General features: G+C 58.9%; 2 protein-coding genes across 3 annotated transcripts in view; one reads left to right on the forward strand and one right to left on the reverse strand.

Annotated features, from left to right (window-relative positions):
- WNT4 (Wnt family member 4) overlaps positions 1 to 18,404 on the forward strand; it is a 30,056-nt gene that overhangs the window by 5,491 nt on the left and 6,161 nt on the right. For both annotated transcript variants that reach the window (XM_069579101.1, XM_069579102.1), the window contains exon 2: positions 10,648 to 10,883. In XM_069579101.1, coding sequence (XP_069435202.1) covers positions 10,648 to 10,883 — 236 coding nt within the window. The remainder of the gene's footprint in view (positions 1 to 10,647; positions 10,884 to 18,404) is intronic.
- LOC138434429 (uncharacterized) lies at positions 2,621 to 5,612 on the reverse strand. Its single transcript, XM_069579105.1, has 4 exons — positions 5,091 to 5,612; positions 4,688 to 4,830; positions 4,357 to 4,489; positions 2,621 to 3,472 (listed from the first exon to the last, which is right to left on the reverse strand). Exons 1-4 carry the CDS (start codon positions 5,532 to 5,534, stop codon positions 3,263 to 3,265), a joined length of 930 nt encoding a protein of 309 aa, XP_069435206.1. The 5' UTR covers positions 5,535 to 5,612; the 3' UTR covers positions 2,621 to 3,262.

Here is an 18,404-nt window from a genome sequence, read left to right on the forward strand (position 1 = left end):
CTGCCCCTTCCCCTTCAGAGGAGGGAGTCCATGTCCAACCCCACTTCAAAGGCCCAGAGGTGCGGTGGCTTCCCCAAGGGGCATCCTGCATGCCAGGAGCAGCATTTGACTCGCTCTCAGATGTCCAGACCTCTTGGTTTTCCATCGTCTCCTTAGAGAACTGTTTCCTATCATATATTGTTGTTGTTTCGTCTTTCAGTCGTGTCCCACTCTTTGCAACCCCCATGGACTGTATGTAGGCCACCAGGCTCCTCTGTCTGTGGAATTCTCCAGGCAAGGGTATGGGAGTGGGCTGCCATTTCCAAATAACGTGGCTCCTTCTTGCAAGGTTAGAAACTTCCAGAGGCCAAGGCTGTGGCATGAACACCTCCCAGCAGCCTCAGTGCCTGGCACCTGCCGGGCCTGTAGTAGCTTCTCAGTCAACATTTCATGAACAGAGGAAGCACGGGCCTGCTCGCTCCTGAGGGTGTTAAGCCGCTGTCACATCAGGCCCCATCTGATGTGGGCCCTCCCACTCTGAGTGGGAGGGAGGCTCTGCCCTACTGCCCCGAGTCGCGGGTGATGCTCAGGTGTGCCAAAGTGGCTGTCAGGGTACGCGGCTGTCGGCCAGCAGATGCGCGGCTCTGGCCCGCCTGCAGCTCTGGGCCAGGGCACCCGCTCAGAGCCAGGCTGAGAGCACTTTCTCCCCTCACCCTCCTCTCAGGGCCCCGGGACCAGGCCTGCCTGAGGGGTTTGTTCAAGCAGCAATCACGGCCCAGCTGTCTGCCGTGGCTTGACTTTCTTCCCTCAACCCTGGATTAGCAATTGAGCAACTCAGCATCTGACAAGACAGTGCTCCCCAAACCTGTTGAAACTCGCCCAGCTTGGGCCCTGTGGGTGCCTTGGGAGAGCTGAGCGTTTGCACCAAGCCTCGTCCTCTCGTCCCCCGTTCTGGGAAGAAGGGCTTGGTCTGAGCCAATCGGGCATGGAGTTGGCCAGGGAGCCACCGATGAGGGGGGTGTGGGGGGTAACATTTGCCCACCCCATCACCCCCACTCCAAACAAGCCTGCAAGAGCCACTCGGTGGACTCAGCTGGGAGGCAGGGCTGTGACCCCATGGTTGCTGTCCAGATTTCCACAGGAGTTGCCAGGTTTTATCTCTGAGTCCTGAGCTGCATCTTCTGTGATCCAGCCAAAGCTGGAAGAAGGCTCGCTCCCTGCCGTGACCCCCAGCTCCCCCTCTCCCCCTCCCAACCCCTCTCTGCCTCCCCCGTCTCCTGGCAAACTCGAAACCAAGCTCTGTTAGTTCCCTGGCCAAGTCAGAACCCCCGCAGCGGAGGGGACCTGGTCTGAGAAAAGAGGCGAAGGGTGGGGGGTGGTGGGGAGTATAAGGAGGAGGGAACCCCCCCCCCCGACAGCTCTCAGCTCATAAGGGAACTTGGAGAGGCCCCTTAGAAGCAGCATGACACCGCCAATGAGACCAGAGGGGCCTCTTTGCCGCTGTGACTTCAAACAGTCCTCTTAGACCGTTTCTCACTGTGTTCACACACAAGTCACTGTAGACCTGGATCTCAAGAACTCCTCTCCAAGGACTGGAGACCGCACGCAGGGTACTCCCCTTGAGTCAGGGATGGCTGGCTGTCCTGGCACCCCGGGGCTGAGAGGATATCTTAGCCATCAGAGTCAGAGGCTCTTGGAAGTGCTCAAGTCAGCCTCCTCCAGGGACACCGAGCCTCCGAGCAGGAGGGCGAGTGCCTGGCGAGCCCTGTTTGATGACGGCAAGCACTTCCTTGTCCAGACAGCTTCTCCATCAGGCGCCGCGCTCGGCACCTGGTGGTCACAGGGCACAGCAGTGGTAGAGCTGGAACGCCACTCGAGGTCTCGGACTGCTTTCCAGACCTTTCTCTGCAGCAGGTGGAAGCGGGCCTGCAGCACCCCCCCACCCCTTGCCCATCATCCCTGCTGGAGGTGGTGAGCGACAAGGGAGGAGCTCAGGTTTTCCCGCCAGCCCTGTTGGGGTGCGAGTGTGGGCTTAGCCGCCGGCTCCCCCAGGCCTGGGCCTTGAGCAAGGGTGCACCAAGGCCAAGGAACTCACTAGAAACCTAAAGACACAGGGCATGAGCCTCACTCAAGGGAGCCCGCACTGCCCTCTGGACAGCTCAGGCGGCTTCCCCATCCCTCCTGGCACCCCTCCCCAGGACTCCCCCAGCCCAGCTGCGGAGAACCACTCAACAGTTTGATAGCTCCAAGGCAGGCAAGGCACTCCAGGGAGGAGGGTCAGATGGGTCTTTGCAAGGGAGATGCTCTCTGCTGGCAAATTCGGGGGCGAGCCACGGTCAGGAAGTGCCTTAAATTCAACGCCCACTGGGCCCACAGCCACACCTTCCCCCAGAGAGAGAAGGAAACTTCTCCCCGCCTGGCGCAGCTCGGGAACCAGCCAGGTTCAGGTCTGAGCTGCTATTTGCTGGCCCTGAGTCAGCCACCAGCTCCCCCGGGAACAAATCCTGTGAGATGGGAAATAAGAAATGGGGAGTGGGGCGGGATGCCAGGAATGGCAGGTAAGGACGTGGGGGCCACACCGGGCTGGCGTGAGATGTCGAAATGGAGGAAGAGACAGACAGTTCCGGGACTGTAACACTGCAACGATAACCCATCTTTTTTTCACTGAGGTAGAGATGAAACATGCGCAATACTTCAATGCTGATTCGTCACACATGTTCAGCTAGACCACCCCGTTCTGCGTGCGTGCTATGACCCCTTGCTCAATAGATGTTCTTGAACACTTTAAAAAAAATAAGGAGAGAGACAGAAGATCGGGGTGCTGAGGCTTCTGAGGATGGGGAGTAAAGGGAGCCAGGGATCCCAGGAGACGGGGAGGGGGGCCGAGCAGACAGCACCCTAGGTACAGGAGCGGGGCCTTGGGCTGCAGGGAGGCTGTCATTCCGCTCGCAACTGAGGGAAAGCGCTTGGGGTAGAGAGGGCTTGACATGGGCACTGAGAGCTCTATGGAGCCATGCTCCGTCTGGGGGAAGAGTGGCATGCAGGCAGCACCCACCGCCCCGCGGCCCCTGCGGGCATCTCCAGGGCCAGCCCCTCCTCGCTGGCTACCCCTGCAGGGCTTTCTGGCCAACGGCCACAACTCCTTCCACTGCCTGAGAAGCTGCAGAGGTCACGGACTCAGACACTGTCCAGGCGGCCAGGTAACCTCCAAGCCATCATCCCCTCCAGCACCCCTCGCCCCTGAAAGACGCCTTCACTGTTGGGCAGGAAAGACACAGGGTCTCTAGAAAGAGAATGGAAGAATAAGACTACCTTCCTCAGACCGGTGCCCACTGATGCCAAACCACCAAGTCCTTTGTGCCCTGGGCCATCGTTGGAGCCTGATGAGCCAGCCCAGGTTGAGAAGCCAGAAGGACCTGTTTTCAAGTCTTGACCATCCCTGAATGGCTGCACAGCCTTGAACACGCACCTCTCTGAACCTCAGTTTCCTCATCTGTAAAACAGAGGGGATGATACCCACCTGGAGAATCCTGCATGAATTTACGGCTCTATATCCATGTAAGGTGGCTTACCCGGTGGCTCAGTGGTAAAGAATCCACCTGCAATGCAGGAGCCACAGGAGACGCAGGCTTGATCCCTGCATCAGGAAGATGCCCTGGATGAGAGCATGGAAACCCTCTGCAGTGTTCTTGCCTGGAGAATCCCATGGACAGAGGAGCCTGGCGGGCTACGGTCCACGGGGTCACAAGGAGTCGGACACGACTTAGCACACATGCGCCCATGTAAGGATATAGTGGAGCACGTGACTGTTGTTTGAGGAGCAAAGTGACAAGGGGTGTAAGGTCCCTCTTCCTGTCATCTAGTCCCAAGAATGGTTCCCAGGTGCCCTGGGCACACCACTATCCCTGCCACCCTCACGCCGGGGTCCCCAGCTCCGAATCTCTCAACAGCACCATCCCCCGAGTCCCCAGACCACCCGTTCCTAGAGGACCCACCTAACAGGCCAGACCCACTGGGGACACCCCCTCTCTCTCTGAGGACTCCATCAGGAGACTCCGTCAACCATCCACAGTTGGGATCAAGGCTGAAGTGATCCACTGTCCCCAAAGGGCACGTGTGCTGCCCTCTGGGATGCTCAGTTGAAAGAAGGGCTGGGAACCCAGGTGGAAGGGAGCAGATGGAGCCAAGCCAAAGACAAACGAGCTGAACCAGCCTGGGGTCCCCCGGAAGAAGGGGCAGCTCAGAGGACTAAGGAGAGGCTTTGGGAGGGCACGGATCCTGACGCTGCTGATGAACATGCTAATGATACGGAATAGCGATAATATAATCGTGTTGCCAGCAGGAGAGGAGTGCCTGCTGTGTGCCTGTTTAACCCACCTCAGCCTCCGGAGATCCGAATGCTTCTCCCCATCCTAGAGGGGAGGACACGGCCCCTCTCTTGCCGCCAGTAACACGGAGACAGGATGCTGACCCAGTCTGTCCATCTCTCTTGGGCAGTGCCTCGCGCCACCTGCCACGGGAAGGGATGAGAGTCTCGGGACAGGGCCACCAAGGGGACTGAAACTGCAGGTACAGAAGCTCCCCCGAGGCCTGAAAACCGCTGGGGATATGGACGGCTCCTAGGAAACCACAGACTCCCCACCCGCCAGGAGTGCCGGGGGGCGGGGGCGGGGGAGCCCAGATGGGTCGCAGACCCTCTCTCCCTCACCCGGCCGCATCTCCCTGGGCAGGCAGCTCTCCGATCAGCAGGCACCCGGTTCCTTTGGGCTCCTCCTCCCAGTCTCTTGGCCTCCTTCCTTCCTGGTGTCGCCCAGCAGGCACGACCGCTCCTCGGGAGGCTCTAAATGCGGCCTGGGCAGCAGGGAGGCCCGAGGGAGGAGGGGGCAGAGAGAGGCTCGGGCCGGCCTCCCAGCCCCCACCTGCCCGCCACGGGGCCGGGACCCAGGGCACTGACCCGCCCGGCCTCCCAAACGCTCCAGCAATTTCCCGTCCCCGGTCCTCCTGACTGCGCAGAGCCAGAGCCGGGGCAGGAGGCGGAGAGGTGCGGATTTTCCTCTAGGAATTTGTATATATATATATATATATATATATATATTTTAAAGCCAACAAACCTGGAAAAGCTTGGGACAAGCCCAGCTAATTTTAGTTTCTAATGAAAACAGCAGGTGGCTGAGAGGATCTGATCTCCCTGGCAGGGCCAACGGCCCTCCGGCCTCGCAGGCGGCAGGCACGGGCCACAGGGAGGGCCTCCTGGGAGGAGCCTGGCGGACCCCGAGCCCCTGTGGGAGGAGATGGGCACGCGCTGGCTGGCAGTGGGGCAGCCCGGGGTGGGGAGGTGGGGGGTAACCTGATCGATGGCACGGCTGTGGCTGGAGTCCTAGGTGGCCCTGGGCAGTGGGTGGCAAATGGCTAAGCCTGTGCTCAGCAGCAGCCGGAAGCAGCCTAAACGGGGGCAATGTCACCCCAATGAGGGAAGAGGCAGGGGTGGCCGAGGCCCTCCGCCGGCTGGCCCCACGCTCCGCGTCTTCCCCAGGAATGGCCTGTGCGCTTGACATCTGAGCCAGGCCCAGCCCCAGGTCAGAGAGCAGCACGCGTGTCTCTGGGGAAAAGGTTGAGCCACCTGAGGGTGTGGGGAGGGCCTTCCTGAGGCCCCTGGGGCCAACTGGGCCTTGCTCCCTGGGCTTTCTCCTCTGCAGGCCCAATGGCCAAGGAGCCCCCAGGTTCTTTAGCCACCCCTTCCCTCCCCTCTCCGGAGCACTTTGCAGGAGGGGAGCTGAAGGGACCTCGTGAGCACAGGGCCCTCCATCTATGTTGCAAGCATTCACTGAGCACCTTCTATGGTCACAGCCTGTGCTGGACGTTGGGGAGGCCACAGGCTGGACACACACCGAGCGGGGCGTGATGCCCTGCAGCTGTCAAGCGAGGCAGGTCCACAACCGGGGTGCCGGGGAAAAAAGGTCCCAGTGTGAGCTGGGTTTGCATTCCAGCGTTGCTGCTCACTAGCTGTGTGACCCTGGGGCATCACGCCCCCTCTCTGGGCCCCAGTTTGCTCATCTGTAAAACGAAGCCAGGCATCCTAACTGAAGAAGCAGTGCGGGCCAGGGCCCTTGAGGCTTGGGGTCTAAGCCCCCCGCCCCTTCTCCAGTCCCAGTCCCATTTCCAGTTCTGACTTCCCACCCTTTCCAGGCAAGAGAGAATCGGAGGGGGTTAGGGCTGTGCGGCCTCCCCATGGGAGGGGTCAGCTGAGGGGCCAGACGAAAGCAGGGGCCGAGGGTGGTGGGCATTGGTGCCAGCCTTGGGGGGCAGGGACACTCCTCAGCGGAAGAGCTTTCTCAGCTTCTTCCTGGAAGCCGTCCCGGTGACTCACAGCCATGGCAGGCCGGCAGCTCACCCCTAAATCCCTTCTACTGTTATTTCAGCCTGTGTCCCTCATTGAGTTCTGAGCAGGGCAGGCGGAGGGCGGGCGGAGGGTAGGGGGCTCCGCTGGTCCATGTCCCCCGCCTTCAATGGCAGGGCCTCCATCTGTCAGCCTACATGGGATGGGGCCAGAGGCCTCTGCGGCTTAAACCCCTCCATCCCCGCGGGCTCTGGCCCTTTCACCTGCAGTAGTACCTTGAAGAGACAGGCTCCAACCGGGCGGGGACTGGTCCAAGGTAGCACTGTAGGCGGGTGGCTCCACCAGGCCTCCCCAGCTTGCTCACCCTGCCCGGAGAACCCCCACCTTGGACACAGAAGCCAAGCTTCCGCACCACCTGCCCTCCCCTTACCCCAGCCCCTCAGCAAGACACGAGAAGGGGGCAGAGCGGAGGCGGGGGCCGGCCAGCTCTGTGCCCCCATGTCACCACCCCCCCCACCTTCTCCTAGAAGCCAGCTCTGGCATCTGAGCAGGAAAGGATCCAACTTGTAGGCCCAACTCCTAGTCCCCCATCACTGGGTGGCCTCCCAACATGGACCTGGCCCATGGCCAGTAGCCAGGCTCTTGGCGCCCCCTGCAGGCCAAGAGTGCCAAGCAGTGCCAGCTCCGCAGCTGGGCCGGGGGTACCGTGGACCCAGACAGAGCCCCGTCCCCTTGCAGAGGCACCCTCCCGCGGACCCTCAGCCATCTTTCCACCCCTGTCTCCCTTCTGAGATGCTCAGGCATCTTGCCCAGGCCTCACAGGGATGCTACCAAGCCTCTGTGCCTCCTCTGGGCAGGACCCAGTAGCAAAGACTTGGGAGCCTCCCGGGAGGCAGGCAATGGGGGAAGCGGGGTGGGGGGGACTGCCTCTCCCCAAGATCACCCACCTCCACCTCCCGAGCTGCCAGGGAAGGGCGAGAGCCTCAGCGTCGCGGCGCATCCAAAAATCAGCTGAGGGCAAAACGCAGCAGCCGCGTCGCACCGACGGCCTGGGGATCAGAATCATTACCTCCACTTCCCGGAACAGGAAAGCCAGATGCAGGGAGGCCCGGCAAGCAGGGGGCCGGTGCAGCCGTGAGGAGAGAGGGCGCCAGAATCAGGTTCCTGGGGGACTAGGGAGGGAACACCACCAGTGGTCCACCCATGGGCTTCCCCTAAAACCCCTCCAGCCTGGCTTCACAGCTGCTGCGGGGAATGTGTTCCAAAGCCCACATACCCACCAAGCCCCGCCCGGAGTGGGGCCCAGACACCCGTGCTTTCGGCAAAGCCCGCAAATGTTTTGCTGCACAGTCAGATTTGAGAACCATCACTCTGGTCCAGCCCCCACGCCCGACAAAAAGAATCTGGCTGCTGATGGTATACTGCCAGTGGGGAGAGCTCAACAACCCACAGGTAGCCCACTGTCTATCTACACCTTGGCCCGTGTCTTTAGGTCCAATGAACCCAGCTCCCAGCAGCCTCTGCCCACCGGTGACATTCAAGTCCTTGAGCCACTTAAAAGAATATCGTCTCTACCAAAGGCTTTGAAGTCAGGCAAAACCAGGGGCAAGTCCTGGCTCTGCCTCTTGCTTGCTGTGTGACACTGCACACAAGGCAAAGTATCTGTGCCTCAGTTTTAACCTCTGTAAAATGGGAGCTCATTGGCTTGCTGAGGATTAAATGCAATCACGTAAGTGAAGCGTTAGGCTTTACTGATTAAGGGCCATTGCTGTTGTTGTTTAGTCGCTAAGTCGTGTCTCTTTGCGACCCCAGCAACTTAGGCTTCCCTGTGCTTCACTCTCTCTCAGAGTTTGCTCAAACTCATGTCCATTGAGTCAGCGATACCATCCAACCATCTCATCCTCTGTTGCCCCTTCTCCTCCTGCCTTCAATCTTTTCCAGCATCAGGGTCTTTTCCAATGAGTCGGCTCTTCGCGTCAGGTGGCTAAAGTATTGGAGCTTTGGCTTCAGCACCAGTCCTTCCAATGAATATTCAGGGTTGATTTTCTTTACGATGGACTGGTTTGACCTTCTTGCAGTCCCAGAGACTCTCAAGAGTCTTCTCCAGCACCACAATTCAAAATCATCCATTCTTCGGCACTCACCCTTCAAATTAGTTATTCTTATTGCCACGGTCATAAAAATCTCCCTTGTCTTACTAGGATTTCGGTGTGATTTTCTATCTGGGTACCGTGCATTTATTCATTCCTTCACTGGGCAAACAGATGTCAAGTTCACACCCCATCATCTGAGGCCTGGCTCAGACCATCTTTCACACACAGGATCTCTGTAGTGGCCTGACAACGGTTCCTTGACTTGGCCACAACTGGTGGTCACCCCCTCACATTACAGGTGGGAAAACTGAGTCCCAGAGCAGTGACCTTCCCCCTTTACCTTTCTTCTGATAGAAATCTGTACAGCTTCCCTTTTGAGACGCACCAGCATCTTCACCTCCACCCCGGAGAACCACTGCTCCTGCCTCAAGGAGGCCTGGGTTGCTGGGCTGGTTCACTGTAGAGTCTGGTGCAGCGGGACACCTCCTCTCTTTATATTCAGAGCCCCTGATCTGTGAGGTTGGGGCTGAGGCTGAGGGTAGGTAGAGCTGGGGTCTGAGTCTCCTGTGGGAAGTTGGTGGGAAGGTCCCTTTCCTTCCCTGAGCTGACCAGTAAGATAAGGGGTCTGGACCAGACCAGCTGTCTCATTCCTGAAGGCTGTGACTCTGTGCGCTCTGCTCTATCTCCAAGAACCTGGGAGGCAGAGCCTGGCAGCCCTGCCCTAAGCGGTGGCAGGGGCACCTCCCAGTGAAGAGGCAGAAAGGGAGGCAGGGGAGGAAAAGGAGACCTTCCAGAGTTACCGCTCAGCTCTCCTTCCACCATCAGGCTGCTACTTGTGCACCTACTACGTGCACTGGCCTCAGCCAAGGATGCTGGGATGGGTGGGTGGGGACAGGTTCAGGGGCAGAGTTTGGAGCACAAGCCTCGGGGTTATCCAGACCCAGATGCAACGTAGGGCTGCTCTTCCTTACAAATTGGGTGACTCCGATGGCCACCTCCCTGCTTTGAAATACGACCTGACACGTAGTAGGTGTTCAGTAAATGCACACTCTTCCCTTGAGAGAGAAACCCCTTTTCTTCCTCACAGGGTCTTTCCCCAGCTCTGCTCCCACCCCAGTGAGCATCCTCATATCTTGCTCCGGGGCCCCTTACATCCAGGCCCACATCACAAAGCCATCGACACCAGACAGGGCAGAGCCCTCTGGGGCCCTTATGGAGGAGGACAGGCAGGGGAAAGGCCCATGGGGTCAGAGGGGTCTGAAGCTCGGCTCTGTCACTTGCTACCTGGATCCCCCTGGGCATGTCACCCTCTTAGCCTTTATGTTGGAGTCCATGAAATGGGCACAATATTTGTCAACTCATAGATTGGGGGTGAAGTGGGTTTGATCCCTGGTTGGGGAACTAAGGTCCTACGTCCCATGTGGTGTGGTCAAAAGATTACAAAGTCAAACAGTCATGCTCTGTCTGTTGAAATGGATGCAATGAAGCCCCCTCTCACATGCGCCTGATCGCAGAGTGCCTTGACAGAAAGCCGTGTTATCTGGCCTGGGATCCCCTTCCAACCCTGTGAGATGGGGCAAGTGCTGGTGCCTCATTCCCGGGCGGTAAAGAGTCCAGAGGCTGAGCGGGGAGCCCGGCACACTTTGTTTTCAAAGCTCACACTCCTTCATCGCCGTCCCCAGCCCCGAGTCCTCACTGCACGCACTGTCCTAAGTGCCACCACTGTGATGCTGGTCTCTGCCTGGGGGTCTGGGAGATGGCTGGCAATGAGGATCGCGGCCGTTGGTTAGCCAGAAGGTGGGCTTAGGTTGCAGGGGTCCCTGCCTGGGGATGAGGGAAAGAGACACAGCAGACCAGACAGTGGCTCCAAGGCTCCCAGACAGAGGGCATCTCGACATGCAGGGACAAGATCTGGCGTAACATCGGGGCCCAGATGCCCATGGCCCAGGGGGCCCCCAGGTGGGGAGGCATCCCACGGAGGCTGTCAGTGGCTCTCCTAGGGCTTCCTTTAACTCCAGCCGAGATGGAGGCCTTATACAAGACAGCCCTTCCCCATTTCCGCCCCCCACCGCCCAGGCAGGAGGGCTGTCCCTGGACCCAGAGAGAAGGCAGGGACTCATCGCTGGGGCACCTGGCTCCCAGAGCCCTGGACAGGGCGGGGGGCCTCCGCCTGGACGTGGAAGGAGGCGGGCAGGCGCTCTGCCTGGCGTCCCACCCCACCCCACCCCGCTCTCGCAGGTACCTGGCCAAGCTATCCTCAGTGGGAAGCATCTCCGAGGAGGAGACCTGCGAGAAGCTCAAGGGCCTGATCCAGAGGCAGGTGCAGATGTGCAAGCGGAACCTGGAGGTGATGGACTCGGTGCGCCGCGGCGCCCAGCTCGCCATTGAGGAGTGCCAGTACCAGTTTCGGAACCGGCGCTGGAACTGCTCCACGCTCGACTCGCTGCCCGTCTTCGGCAAGGTGGTGACGCAAGGTGAGGGCGGGGCTCATGCGGGTGCCGTCTCCTCGGGGGGCAGGAAGGGGAGTCATGTGCTTGGGAGTGGCTTGACCGGTCCATCACTCATCACAGGATGGCAGGTGGAGGCCCGGGGGTGAGCAGGACGCAGCGGAGGCGGGGGTCGGAGGCAGGAGGGCCTTCCTTCACCGACACTGTAGCGCAATACCCGGGGCAGCGTCTTCAGTCCCGCGGTCATCATCCTGTTTCAGAGTCAGAATCCAAGACTCGGGCAGGGGAAAGGATGGAGCTGCCTGGAGCTCCTCAGAGGTTGAAGAGCAGAATCAGAAATGAGATCCGGGGCCTCCAGACCTCCAGCCCCATGCCGTTCTTACCTTAGCGCTCCGCCTGCGGTAGGCAAGACTGCCTCCTTTGTCCGTACCTTTGACAAACCCTATTGGGAACCTGACCATGCCTGGCTCTGAGACCCTGGGAAGACCACTTGGATCCTGTCCTCCCAGGCTCACGGCCAAGGTCAGTACTGACAGTCCAGCTGGGGCAGTGGCCCTCACACCCATAGCACCGGCAAGGGACCAACTGTTGAAGTGTCTTCAGTGATACGAACGCATCTGGCCCCTTGAGACAGGCTTCCATCTTGCAGATGAAGAAACTGCAGTACCCAGAGGCCAAGGCACTTGCTTACGGCCACAGAACTAAAAGCAGCTGAGCCAGGCCTTGAGCCCACAAGGTCCAGCTCCAGGTCCTGTTCTGTCTTACCCACGGTGAGGGGACACAGGAGCCTCGGGAGCCCGGGGTGGAGCTTGCCCCAGCCAGGGCAGGTGCACAGAGGGAAAGCTCCCCAAGGAGGTAGGCCCTCAGCTGACACCAGGAGTATGAGAAGGCCTTCAAGCCAGAGGAAGGTGGGCCAGGGCATAGAAGACGCTCCAGGCAACTGGAAGGCTCCCCAGGAGGGCACCGGGTCAAGCTGCTGTCCTCCAGGGCGCGCTGTGAACCAGCTTCCTCTTTTTCTGCTACTTCCTGAGCGTGAAACTGACACTCTGGGCCACCGACTGTCCACGGGCCCCGTGATGTGCCTGGGCAGCAGGAGGGCGATCCTGGGCCAACCTTTGTCTTGGCACCTGTGATCCTGGAAGGCTGGGACTGCCGGGCTTGCGGCAAACCATTTAGATGTTGTTGGAAACCAACTGCGATAGAAATTTGGAAGCCTTTCTCCTGAGAGCTGGCAGGGGCCAAAGAAGGCACGATCGTGCTTGGCCCAGCTGAATGTTGCTGCTTCGTAGAAGAAGCAGAGCCCCAGGGTGCAGCCGGGGAGCTGAGGCCCTCCTAGGACCCGAGTGTCTGTCTGTCTGCTGAGGCCCAGATCCTAGGCTCAGCAGCAGACCCTGGGCCTAGGAAGCCCCTGGCACACAACAGGTGTTCTGGGTTTCAGGTGGGTTGGTGAATAGATGGGCAGGGTTTCACGCGCCAGGTGCTCTCATACCCCCGTGCCTTTGCACGTGCTGTTTCCTCCACCCAGACACCCAGTCCTCTTTCTCCGCCGGTCTTTCTCTTTCTCCCTCCTCCAATCTTCTCAGCTCCTGCAGGCAGTGGGGTTGCTTTGTTCCTCGGGGCTCCAGAGCTCTTTGTTCATGCTGGGGTTTTTCCCCCCCTTTTTTGGTAATTGTTTTTTTTATATAATTTTGAACTTAGAGAAAATTTGCAACAATAGTACAAGGAATTCTCATATACTCTTTTTTTTAATGACTTTTTTCTGTTTAGGGCCATTTTTTAAGTCTTCACTGAATTTATTACAATATTGCTTCTGTTTGGATCTTGGGCTGCCCTGAGGCGTTGGGGATCTTAGCTCTCCGATCAAGGGTCGAACCCATGACCCCTGCACTGGAAGCTGAAGTCTTAACCACTGGACCACCAGGGAAGTCCCCCCATATACTCTTTATAAAAAGAGGATATGACGGGTTTATTCAGTCAGCTCTCATCTTCCTTTTTTTTTTTAAACTGAGGAATAATTGACATGCATTATATTAGTTTCAGGGTATAATGTAATGAACCAATAACGTGTATATATTACAAAGTGATCACTACAGAAAGTCTAGTTAACATCCATCACTACACAGATGTAGACATTTTTTTCTTGTGGCGAAAACTTCTAAGATCTCCTTTCTTATCCACTTTTAAACATGAAGTACAGTATTACTATCTATAGTCACTACGCCGGACAGCACGTCCTCCTGATGCATTTGTTTTTATAACTAGAAGTTGGCACTTTTTGGCCCCCTTTACCCACCCCCTGCTTCTGCCTCTGGCGCCACCAATTTGTTCTCTGAATGTATGAGTTCTATTTTTCCTATGAAGAATTGCCGTAGCCTCTTTACCTAGATTCACCAGCTATTTACATTTTAACCCACTTGACTCATCAAATTCCCTCTCTCTCTCACTCCCTTAACACACACACACACACACTTCTGTCTCAACCTTGTGTGCCCACGTGGCTTCCAGTGCACCTTTCTCACTGACCTGTGCTGGCTTTCTCCCCCACCCCACCCCCACCTCCATCCCTAAACCTTGAACTCTTTCAAGGCAAGACAGATGTCTCATTTACCGGCTTCCCAGCACATGGCCGAGCCTGGCATGGAGGATACAGTCGATGGATGCCATCCAATGGCAGAGAGCAAGTCAGGGCACGGACTCAAGGGGCAGAGGAGGGGAGGCGCAGATCGGTGCAGCCTGAAGCTGGTGAGGGACCCTGCTGAGAAGTGCTTTCCTTGCCTGTGTCTGCGCCAGGAACCAGGGAGGGGGCCCAGCCCTCCCAAGCAAGCTCAGGGAGACGCCGAGACTCCGACCAGGTTTGGCTGGAGCCTGCTCGGGATTAAAAGTCCAAGTGACTCAGTCAAGCATCCAGTCTCCTCGGGGCTGAGTCAGGGTGGGCATTCACTGGGCGGCCACACCAGGCCATCACACTGGGCAGCCACACCAGGCCATCACACCAGGCCATCACACCAGGCAGCCACACTGGGCAGCCACACCGGGCAGCCACACTGGGCCATCACACCAGGCGGCCACACTGGGCCATCACACCGGGCGGCCACACTGAGCCATCACACCGGGCCATCACACCGGGCAGCCACACCAGGCCATCACACCGGGCCATCACACCGGGCAGCCACACCAGGCCATCACACTGGGCAGTCACACCAGGCAGCCACACCAGGCCATCACACCGGCCGCCACACCAGGCCATCACACCAGGCCATCACACCGGGCCATCACACTGGGCAGTCACACCAGGCAGCCACACCAGGCCATCACACCAGCCACCACACCAGGCCATCACACCAGGCCATCACACCGGCCGCCACACCAGGCCATCACACCGGGTAGCCACACCAGGCCATCACACCGGGCCATCACACTGGGCCGCCACACCGGCCGCCACACCAGGCCATCACACCGGGCAGCCACACCAGGCCATCACACCAGCCACCACACCAGGCCATCACACCAGCCACCACACCAGGCCATCACACCAGGCCATCACACCGGCCGCCACACCAGGCCATCACACCGGGCAGCCACACCAGGCCATCACACCAGCCACCACACCAGGCCATCACACCAGCCACCACACCAGGCCATCACACCAGGCCATCACACCGGCCGCCACACCAGGCCATCACACCGGGCAGCCACACCAGGCCATCACACCGGGCCATCACACTGGGCCGCCACACCAGGGCGTCACACCAGACCATCACACCGGGCCGTCACACCGGGCCGCCACACCAGGGCGTCACACCGAGCGGCCACACCAAGCCATCACACTGGGCGTCATGTTCTGGAGGAGTCTGAGCTCTTCCCACCCGTCCATCTCCTCACTGTTGCATTTTCCATTTTCTTCCCTAGTAAAATGCCTCCTGGGAAAGCCTTACTCTATTCCCACTGAATAAGAGAAGGGACTCGTCCCTCTCAGGGTGACTGAGACGCTGGGGAAAGAGCGTGGGCAGCGTGGCCTTGGGGGAGGGACCACCCTCTGAGCCTCAGTGTCCTCACCCGCCAGTGGGACCCTCCCCTGCGCTCACTCATAGCGTCATCACCAGATACTGTGATTTGGGGCAGCAACTGGCCTGGGCAGGCCTCTCTCACAACTCCCAGGTTTTAGGGTCAGGAGGCTTGGCCGGTTCCCAGATTCAAGAGCTGCCTGGCTGGGGTCATGACCTCAGACCTGGAAAGTTAATAGGTCACTGATCCCTCCAGGAGCCAGGCCATTCTTGGAGGAAAAAAGTAGCCCCATTTGTGGAGGGCACTGCCTCGTGTCCAACCACCCTCACGACAACTCCAAGTATGTAGTATTATCCCCACGTTACAGCTGAGAAAAGCGGTGCAGCAGGCCGAGGGTGTAACCCACCCAGATCCAGACCTGATCCAGGCAGAGGCCCAGGCAAAGTCCATCCCGTGTCCAAGCTTCAGCGGCATATCCCTAGGTGGCTAGGGGGCAATCCTTGTCCCAGCATCAGGATTCAGAGATGATGTCTCCAAATCCCTGAATGACTCCTGGGCTGTGGACAGCTCTCTTACCGCCAGCGCTGCCGGAGGCAGCACGGCTCTAACCCTGTACCCCCGCTACCCCCCAGGCAGTGGAGCCCCTCCGCTCCTGGCCTACAGAGGCAAGACAGATGGTGACCCATGAAGACAGTGTGTACGTCTGGGCCAAGGCATGTGCTCTGCACTGAGACTATGCCAGGAGTTTGGTGAAGTCGGCAGGGGGCGGGGGGTGGCAGGAATGGGGCAGGCGGAGGTTCTTGGCAGGGCAGGTGCTCAGGGCCAGATGCGGGATGGCCTCTGTGCAGTCTGGTCACCGCTGGATCCCTGCGCCTGGGGCAGCATCTGCGCACGTAACTGATAAACATTTGTGGAAGGAATGACGAACGACCAGGGCTTGAGCAGGGAGGGAGAGGTCGTGCGGTCCAGTGAAAGTTCAGGGTCACCGTGAACAGGATGGGCGGGGGTCTCCGAGCGGGGCTAGCCCGAGCAGGATGCGGAAAGGTGGGGAAGACACCAACCCCTTGGCTCCCCACTCCTTCCCTCTGTGCAGGATGCTGGGGCCCCCCTGCCTTTTCACACCCCGCTCTGTGAGCTCCACCGCACCCCTGTCCCGAGAGAGCGGCCTCCCTGAGCTCTGAGGCCCCGTCAGGCCCTGCCTGGCACCTGGTCAGGACAGGTGATGAGTCGCAGCCAAGTGAAGATTCAGCCCAGGCTGTCTTTCTAGTCCCCGAGTTCGAACATCAGGGCATCTTTTTTTTTTTTTTTTTTTTGGTTGTACTAGGTTTTAGCTGCATCACGTGGGATCTAGTTCCCTGACCAGGGGTCAAACCCATGCTCCCTGCATTGGGAGCTCAGAGTCTTAGCCACTGGACCACCAGGGAAGTCCCAGTGCCTCTTCCTGGTGGCAGCATCAGGCTGGAGGTGGGAGCAGATGCTTCTCTGGGCTGCGACTCCCTGACACCTGTGCTCTCACCTTCGTCCTCGATGTTGACATCACGTTGGACCAGAGAAGGGGGCCTCTCGAGCCAACCTTTGGTGCCATCAGATAAGTCACAGGAGGCCTAGGGAGGGGGTACCCCGGAGATACTCCACACTAGGGGTTCCTTGAGGACAGGTTCCTCTGGGCCTCCCTGGTGCTGGCACAGGGCCTGGCTCACAGCAGGTAACCCTCTGGTGAAGGAGGAGGTGTCTCCACCCTAAGGAAGCTTTCAGCCCAATGGCCAATATGCAGACAAGCGGCCCTCAGGGTATAGCTGCCCTACCAATATTTGTTAGGGAATGAATAAAATGGCATTAATTTCACCCAACAGTAACATTCACAGTAGCTATTGTCTCAAGCTCCTACTCTGGGCCAGTGACTAAACATTTCCTGTGTTTGACGTCAGTAGATTTCCAGACCCACCTGAAGAGGTCAGGACGATGTCAGCCCCATTCTTTGGACACAGAAACCGAAATCTCACGTCTAGGAAGTGACCAAGCCAGGACCAGACTTCAGGCCTGCCTGGCTGAGCATCCACGCTCCTCCCGATAACCCTTTCCATTTCCAGGGAGCTGGGAAAGGCCCGTCACTGCCAGCTCTGTACTGGGAGGAGGTGAGGGATAGCGTGGCCCCTGGAGCTTCCCGTCTGGCTGCAGACAAGCCACACAAGACACGTAGAAGACGAAACAGTCAGAGTGGACAGCCAGCCGGGGAGGGGACCCGGGGTCCCGGGAATCCGTGATGGAGGGTGGGAGGAACTGTCAGGGCCTGGCCTCCTGGGGCAGCGTTATCTTCCCCATGTTAGAACTGGAAAAAGGCACAACACAGCTTTGTCCAGCTCCAGCGCCTTTACTCTTTCCCCTGTCCTACGTTGTGTTGTAAATCCAAAGAGGCTTCCTGGAGAAGGTTTCAAGAAAAACAAACTAACAGCTTTTGCCGACAAGATAGCAAAGGAAATTGGACAGTCAAGCGAGGGGCAGGGATGGGGAGAGACCAAGGTCAGGACTCTCTCAGAGGCCAGCCTGTCCTGCCCCTCCTCCTAGGACTCCTGCTGGGCCCGCTTTGGAAACATGAGCTATGCTCGGAATGCCAGTGCCACCAGGACACCTGCCTGGTGCCCCAGGGCATCCCCGTGCCCACGGTTTCCTTTCCAGCCCAACTCAGCCTTTCTTCCAAACACTCCCTCCTGCTTAAACGCCCTTCCTTCCAACATCTGGGGAGACAGTGTGTGTGATGTGCTCGGGACAGCACAGGCCCCGGTTCCTGCTCGTCCACTGGCTGACTGAGGGACCCTAGGCGAGCCACCAGCCTCATTTTCCCTCCAGGAGCAGAGCTGGAGAGAGCTGGGTGGCTCAGGTCATCATGAGCACGTGGACAGGCCCTGGCATGTGGGAGGCCCTCAGAAAGGGTAGTTATCCCTGGATCCCGAGGACGACTCTGAATTTCCCAGCTGCAGGCAGCCTTCGCACCTTGGAAAAGAGGACAGTGAGGTGGGACCCAGAGGACGCTCAGGATTTAGACCCTTGGAGCCAGGGAAGGAGGTACAGGAAAGAGCAGGAAGAAAGGGGCTGGATGTGGAATGGAGCAAATGGCTTTATGGAAACGGCAGGAGCTGCGAGCAGCTGCTAGCACTCTCGAGTGCTCTGCCTTCCCCTCGCTGGCTCTGCCGTCCCAGGAGGACAAAGCCAGGACTGTCCTCCCCCTGCAGCTGGCATGCGCAAACCCTCAGACCAGGGAGCCGTCATCTACCAGGCCGCTGGGGAACTCCCCTCCGCGGCCCTCACCGCTGCACTACAGTCCTTTTTCTGGGTCTCAGCGGTCTCTGCCCGGTGTCCCACTGGTGAGAAGCCTCCAGCCGGGACACAGGGGAGAAGCTGGGAGGAACCACAGAGCTGGAGTCAAGGGACAGGGACTCAGGGCTGCTCAGAAAAGGCCGCTGCCGCTGCCATCAGCTCTCAGCACACAGGGGCTTGGTCACATTCTCCAGCCCTGGGGGCGGGGGCAGTGGGGTGGGGGGGGGC

This window comes from Ovis canadensis, chromosome 2 (genome assembly GCF_042477335.2).
Source record: "Ovis canadensis isolate MfBH-ARS-UI-01 breed Bighorn chromosome 2, ARS-UI_OviCan_v2, whole genome shotgun sequence".
NCBI classification, from domain to species: domain Eukaryota; kingdom Metazoa; phylum Chordata; class Mammalia; order Artiodactyla; family Bovidae; genus Ovis; species Ovis canadensis.

What these genes read in the sequence shown, in the direction of transcription:
- LOC138434429 (XM_069579105.1), bottom strand. Translation starts at nt 5,534, where the DNA reads ATGTCAAGCGCACAGGCCATTCCTGGGGAAGACGCGGAGCGTGGGGCC. An exon ending in GCCCAGGGAGATGCGGCCGG is followed by an intron (nt 4,490 to 4,687) that starts GTGAGGGAGAGA and finishes TTCCCGTGGCAG; the next exon opens with GTGGCGCGAGGCACTGCCCA. An exon ending in TCGGATCTCCGGAGGCTGAG is followed by an intron (nt 3,473 to 4,356) that starts GTGGGTTAAACA and finishes TCTGTTTTACAG; the next exon opens with ATGAGGAAACTGAGGTTCAG.